The 6,331-nt window shown below is 37.3% G+C and overlaps 1 protein-coding gene across 1 annotated transcript; it reads right to left on the bottom strand.

The window, feature by feature from the left end:
* Positions 1-364: 364 nt before the first annotated feature.
* On the bottom strand, positions 365-6,331 carry LOC108680780. The gene is made up of 4 exons (XM_018169678.2): positions 6,106-6,331; positions 3,424-3,576; positions 2,088-2,163; positions 365-660 (listed from the first exon to the last, which is right to left on the bottom strand). The coding sequence occupies exons 1-4, from the start codon at positions 6,292-6,294 to the stop codon at positions 425-427; spliced, it is 654 nt and encodes a 217-aa protein (XP_018025167.2). The 5' UTR covers positions 6,295-6,331; the 3' UTR covers positions 365-424.

Below are 6,331 nucleotides of genomic sequence, written 5' to 3'. Positions count from 1 at the left end.
CTAAACTTCACATATCACACAGCAGGAGGGCCACGATACACTTCAATAAATTCAAAACTTTGTTATTCCTCATCTTTCACGCCACCCACGATATGAAAGCATTGTTGAGACGAATAACCTGAAGTCCAACGCGCGCAATATTATCCAGTTTGAGTAACATATTAGTATAAATTAAGAGATGCAAAAACACTATTTAGCGTCTTGGGGCTGCCTAATAATTCCAAACTATAATCTAAGTCATAACTTGCTCTGATACTCGTCATTACAACTGGACTGGACGAGAAAAATACGTAGGCTGCATGGTGAAATATAGCCGAGTCCGGTACGTGAATCAACATCGGACTCGGCAATCAAACATGCAAGCGTATGGGGCCCTTCACTCGCAGGTGTATGGGGCCCTTTACTCGCAAGTGTATGGGGCCCTTTACTCGCAAGTATATGGGGCCCTTTGTATGGACGTCTGACAAGAACACTTTGCAGGCCGAGTCGTAACGCAGGCGGTGATGTCCAACTGCCAGTAGGTACAAGGAGCGCATGCCATCTGTATCGGGTTGGTACCGCCTGTACACCACAGGTACTTGCTGCAGTCGCTCGGGTGGTAGAAGAAAGTTGCCGGAGCTGCAGTAGCGCAGACGATATCCGATGCAGTCAGACATGGACCTTTTCATTAATAAAAATTTGAATCAATCAGTGCATATTTTAATACATTTTATCAATAGAGAGTATTTTAATTGAGTGTAATACGGTTATTATGTAGCATTAGAGTGTACAAGGCATGTTTTTGCAGCAAGTACCGTTCTGAAGTAGAGAAATAGCTAGTAAATTATTCCCAAAAATAATTTACTCACTCGAAAGAACATACTTTTCTACGTGATTCTCATTAATATTGATGCATTTATCATATATTGGGACTAGCTTTTGAAAGCCGTCGTGAAAGAAGCTTGCCGCCCAATCAGATAATTTCCTAAACAATAACTGGAAACTTTTCAGCCAGGTACAAATCGTGACTCGTCTGTTTTCTTCCACTTTACAGTCCGTTTTGGGCGCATTTTCTCATTTATGGAAAAAAAGGCGCTGTTGAGCTCGTCATGTCCGTCCGTCCATCCGTCTGTCCATGACTTCACGTTTTCGTCGATTTTGTGAAAATGCGCTCTCTGTCACTCACTGCAGTGAGTACGTAGTTATACTTATACAGTATTTTTTAAATCAGATCATCGGTAATGACTGAAGGTCTCCCATTTCGTTACTCATTGTTTCGGCCATCTTTATTGTTTTATTTTATTGTTCGTTTCAGTCATCTATAAATGCCCTAACCCATTTCCGCACCAAACACTCTAAATGTTTTCATCCCACACTTCACTGCTTTGTCGATGAATGTCAACTGATGTAAAGTCTTGAGCACAAAGAAACGCTCGGTCTTCACAGTTGGCGGATTATCAATAGGCGCTGGATTTAAAATCATGTAAACAGATGTAGACTCGATCGAATGTTTCCGTAACGACGTATTCGGCTTCTCAACAGATGTAGCTACACGGTGCATATGCTAAACGGCGGCGGCGTAATTCAAAAACGGTATTTTAAAAACACGCCTCGACGAAATATAAATTTCAGTACATGTTTGCCAATCAATGAAAATACAACACAACCGGGAAAGAGGAATACCACATTTTTATCTAAAAGCGGACCTGAAACCCTTAAAATAACGTGTTAAAAATCACAATTTTTGCAGCTGAACTTATGGGAAGGAATTTCAAATTTTTTAGGACACGAATTTGTCGACTTCAATTAGCTAAAGAAGAGATTCGTTTTTGTCTCAAAAGAAAAATATTATCCACAAGTGGGAACTCATTTATTCGTGTTTAATTGATACGAACTTAGTGTGATATGACTTTGCATAATTTGTCTTTACATGTTGCTTTCTGCCTCCAAATCGATACACAAGTTGTCACTATGAAATATTTGCCAAAAACGTGCATTCTCGAAAAACATATTATGCTCCTGGGCGTTGTGAAGAATTGTGACTCGTCAGGTATTAATTTTTCAAGTATATGGACACAACTTTTTTATGATCTATCTTCATTGCCCACCTTGAGTTGGTGCGGTAGAGGTGAGCGCCTGCACAGGAGTAGTGGTGACTTCCTGTATTGTAGCAGGACTGAGTTCCTGTGTAGGTAAATATTAAATTAATTACATGCAGCAAAATATACGGTTCAGTTAAGAATTTAATTATTGGCTTACCAATGCAATTATTTTAGCCCCTGCTTCAAACTCACTATTGGAATAGAAATATGATATTTAACCAAGTCAGCCTTGGAATCTACATTCAGTTGTTACTAGTTTCTCGCGCTATATTATAGTATTAAAAAATCAAATTTAGTATTCTTTTAATAACAATTGTTGAACTTAGAAACTAATTGAAATTTCTGATAAGGTTTAGTTAGACGCTGATCGGTAGTAAGAAAGGCGTGGTAGCTTCATGTAGCTTTATGCGTGTAGATGTGACAATACTGATTAGAAGCAGGCATATGGTGGCTAGTGATGGTCTGTTCACATACAGACCGTCGGATAGTGTCTGTAGCTATGGATATTATTCAACGCAGTGGGCGTTAGCTACTGCGTGGCTCGACTGTGTACTGAATATTTCTCATATTTCTCAAACTGTGGTTAATATGTTAATAACTGTTCGAATATTTTCCTTCTGTTCCAAATGAAAAACAATTTCATGGAAATGTTCCAAGTTCTCGATCTGACGTTCCTGGACTGTTTCGCAAAGAAATTCGTAGGTTTCCGCTGTAATAAAATACAGAAATTTAATTGCAAGTTGGAAGTATTGTCTCTTAATTTATCCATGTCCTCCGTGATTAACTTTAGGAAAAGTTTTGCGATCAATTATGATGATTGTTAAGTTAATAATAATGAGATATCGCTGATATAAAAAATTAATTAGTTAAATAGATTAAACGTATTATAAAAATTAAGAAATAATTTAAATAACATAAGAAATAATTGTAAAAAAGCCTCATAAACGATGTTATTCCCCGGCTTCTCTCCGCTGTTTAGTTTCGCATAGCAATTATGATGATTGTTAAGTTAATAATAATGAAATATCGCTGATATAAAAAATGTATTAGTTAAATAGATTAAACGTATTATAAAGATCAAGAAACAATTTAAAATAGCAAAAAAACTAATAGTAAAAAGCCTCATAAACGATATTATTCCCCGGCTTCTGTATGCTGTTTAGTTTTGCGCAGCAATTATGATGATTGTTAAGTTAATAACAATGAAATATCGCTGATATAAAAAATGTATTAGTTAAATAGAACGTATTATAAAGATCAAGAATTTAAATAGCAAAAACATTAATAGTAAAAAGCATCGCAAATGTTATTCCCCGGCTTCTGTAAGCTGTTTATGACTCACGTCGACGTAGGTTGTTTCTCCTGCAGCAGCGGCGCCGGCGGTGAGGTTCTCAGCTCGGAAGCCAGACGATGCAATTCTGCATCTCACTTTTCCTGTGTTTTCTTCAGTGACGGAGAAGACAGATGAGCCAGAAATCGAGCACCGCTGAGCACACTGCAAGAAGTTAACTCGTTTTAGTGCTGTTAGAAATTCCTTAATGTGATAAATAATTAAACATTAGTTTGTGATTGACTGTTTTGTGTTATTTTCAATGTGTTAATTCGCATCGACATAAGATAGTATACATCAATTTATTAAGAGATATTTAGCAGTCATCTGCAGTACGGGATACTGTGAGCTGATAGAAATGTTCTGAATTTATAGATAATTTGCCGCTCTCAGAAACTAATCAATGCGTTAATAAATGAATTAATGTATGAGGGACACTCTGTTTGAATTTTAACCAGATGGGGTCATGAATTGCGTCAACGAAACAAATAGAAATTACGGCAAATATTTTTTCCCGAAATTATTAGAACATTTATTTCTCTTGGTTCATCAAAAATGAAAAAGCTCAACATTGCTTTAACACATTCAGCGCGCCTCGACCCACCAGCGCTGGCAGATGGCCTAAAAACGGCCAAGTCCGCGAATAAAAAAGGCCTGAACTTCGAAATATAGGGTAACATGGGGCAGCGAGCCCGCTGCGGGTCACGGGCCCATAGCGGGTTTCTCGCTAAGTATGGCAGATATTGGTCCGTGTTCTCTACCGCCGGTCGACAGTTTCACTGGGATGAAGTGTACGGATTTTCGTTTTGCTAAGTGTTTGCGTTATTAAGTTATTTATGGATAACTGTTTCAGCCCAGATAAAGGTTTTTTGCTGCTAAATAAAACTGTTATCGATTACTGGAGATGAAGCTTTTGAAATTACTGTGAATTATATTTTGAAAGTAATATCTATAAGGATAATTTTGAGATCAAGTTTAGACTATTCGCTTTTAAAATAAAATGTTGACACGATATAAATTGAAAGGATACCTAGTGGGGGCAACGGGCCCACGCGTGTCACGGGGCAAAGCGCCCAAGGGGAAGTCTTGTGTTATACATCATTAGATTTGTCTCAATGGGCTTTTCAAAACTATGACTAGCTTTTGAATTCCCAATCACACTTCATATTGCATGATTTTTCGATTTGCCGCCTCAAGGCAGCAGGTTTAGTTTCTAGTTATGCGTATTTATGATCCCTTATCGAGTTATTGACTCTTGCCTTGCCAAAAGTTGATTTCAGTCAACACCAATGAGCCAAAAGTTGTTGAGTTTTTATGGTGTTGGCTGTAATCACGATTAGGTACGAATTCTCTGCACATAATAACATAATATCTGGATTATGGGCAAAACTGGAACGAAGTTTTTTTCTGATAAACTAAATATATTTTTTCTAGTCAAGAATACATTTTTTTCATGTCAAGGACGAATTTTTTTATCGCAAGGATTTATTTTTCAAGTCAAGGATATATATTTTTATGTCAATGAAATATTTTTCTTCACGTCAGTGATAGATTTTTTAAGCCAAGAGTATATTTTTTTCAAGTTAAGGATATGATTTTTTGAGTTGTTAATAAATGAATGAATGTCATATTTTTTCTTACATTTTTCTTATTTTTAACTGTAAAGTATTGTTTTATCATTTTTAAACGAAAAATATGCAATTGTGGTGAATTGACCGCGGGTGGGCGCCTTGCCCCAAGCCCATGGGCCCATTGCCCCAGGGGTGGGGCAATGGGCCCATTTTGACACTTTTTACAAAATAGTGTTTCATTAAAAATTGAATAAATCTATAGGCGTCTAATTCACATCATACATTCCTCATTAGTTGTACACTTAAACAAAACAAAGAACCACCTCGTATCAATTAAAACTTCATCAAAATTTTAGTTTAAAAAAAGTGGGGGGCGCGCTGCCCCATGTTGCCCTACTAGTAAATGTGTAGGTTCCGGTGCAAAAATTAAATTTTCCTTTTTCCCGTGCTTTTAAAAATTTAATGAGGCAGTCAGAATTGTTGTTGACAAACGCAATTGAAAAAAGATCGCGGAATTTGTCCGGAAAAATATTCCTGCAACCATCATGGATCTTGTCGCCTCAACGTCTTAATAAGCATTTGGGGAAAATTTTAGCTTTGCAGTGAAATCTTAAATTACTTGTTGCTTTCTTGCATCGGAGAAACTATCGAAACATAGAAATAATGCTGCTATTTATATATCAAAATCGAGCAATTGATTCAACATTGAAGTCTATAAATTTTTCCTTGCGCCAAAATATACGAAAGTGAAAAAGCTATAGTATTTCATTGCACTAATACTAACTAAAGGGCAAGACAAGGAGCATCATGGCTTGAGGCAATAAAAATAACATTTTCGAACGGAAATAGCATTTTTCGAACATACTTGAATGAAACGATGTCTTGAACATTATCAAATCGAGCCTTATAATAAGATTCATATAACGAAATAAAATCGAACTTCACAACCTTACCTCTATGGCAGACGATGTATAGTGCACCACTGCCGCGGTATCAGAGATACCGAACATGTAATGAAATTGAAATTATTAACCTTACCTGTATGACAGACGATGTATAGTGCACCACTGCCGCGGTATCAGAGATACCGAACATGTAATGAAATTGAAATTATTAACCTTACCTGTATGGCAGACGATGTATAGTGCACCACTGCCGCGGTATCAGTGATACCGAACCCTGCCTGGGGGTGCACGCGGTACCGGGATGAGCCCGTTGATGCTGCGCCGGTTCCGTGCAGCACGGACAGCAACATCATCATCGTCACCCTCGACCTCCTCAGCATTTCAAAGACGATAGATGATAAATACATGCAATGTCTCTTTGAATAAATAAATTTTACGGAAAAA

Source organism: Hyalella azteca, unplaced genomic scaffold (genome assembly GCF_000764305.2).
Source record: "Hyalella azteca isolate HAZT.00-mixed unplaced genomic scaffold, Hazt_2.0.2 contig8613, whole genome shotgun sequence".
In the NCBI taxonomy this organism is placed as follows: domain Eukaryota; kingdom Metazoa; phylum Arthropoda; class Malacostraca; order Amphipoda; family Hyalellidae; genus Hyalella; species Hyalella azteca.
Note: the sequence above shows the minus strand (reverse complement) of the source record. Positions and strands in the feature narration are given on the sequence as shown.

Bases quoted from the DNA above. Each gene is read 5' to 3' on its own strand.
- LOC108680780 (XM_018169678.2), bottom strand. From the start codon at position 6,294: ATGTATTTATCATCTATCGTCTTTGAAATGCTGAGGAGGTCGAGGGTG. The intron at 3,577-6,105 runs GTAAGGTTAATA...AACTTCTTGCAG, and splicing joins ATACATCGTCTGCCATACAG to TGTGCTCAGCGGTGCTCGAT. The intron at 2,164-3,423 runs GTGAGTCATAAA...TTACCTACACAG, and splicing joins GAGAAACAACCTACGTCGAC to GAACTCAGTCCTGCTACAAT.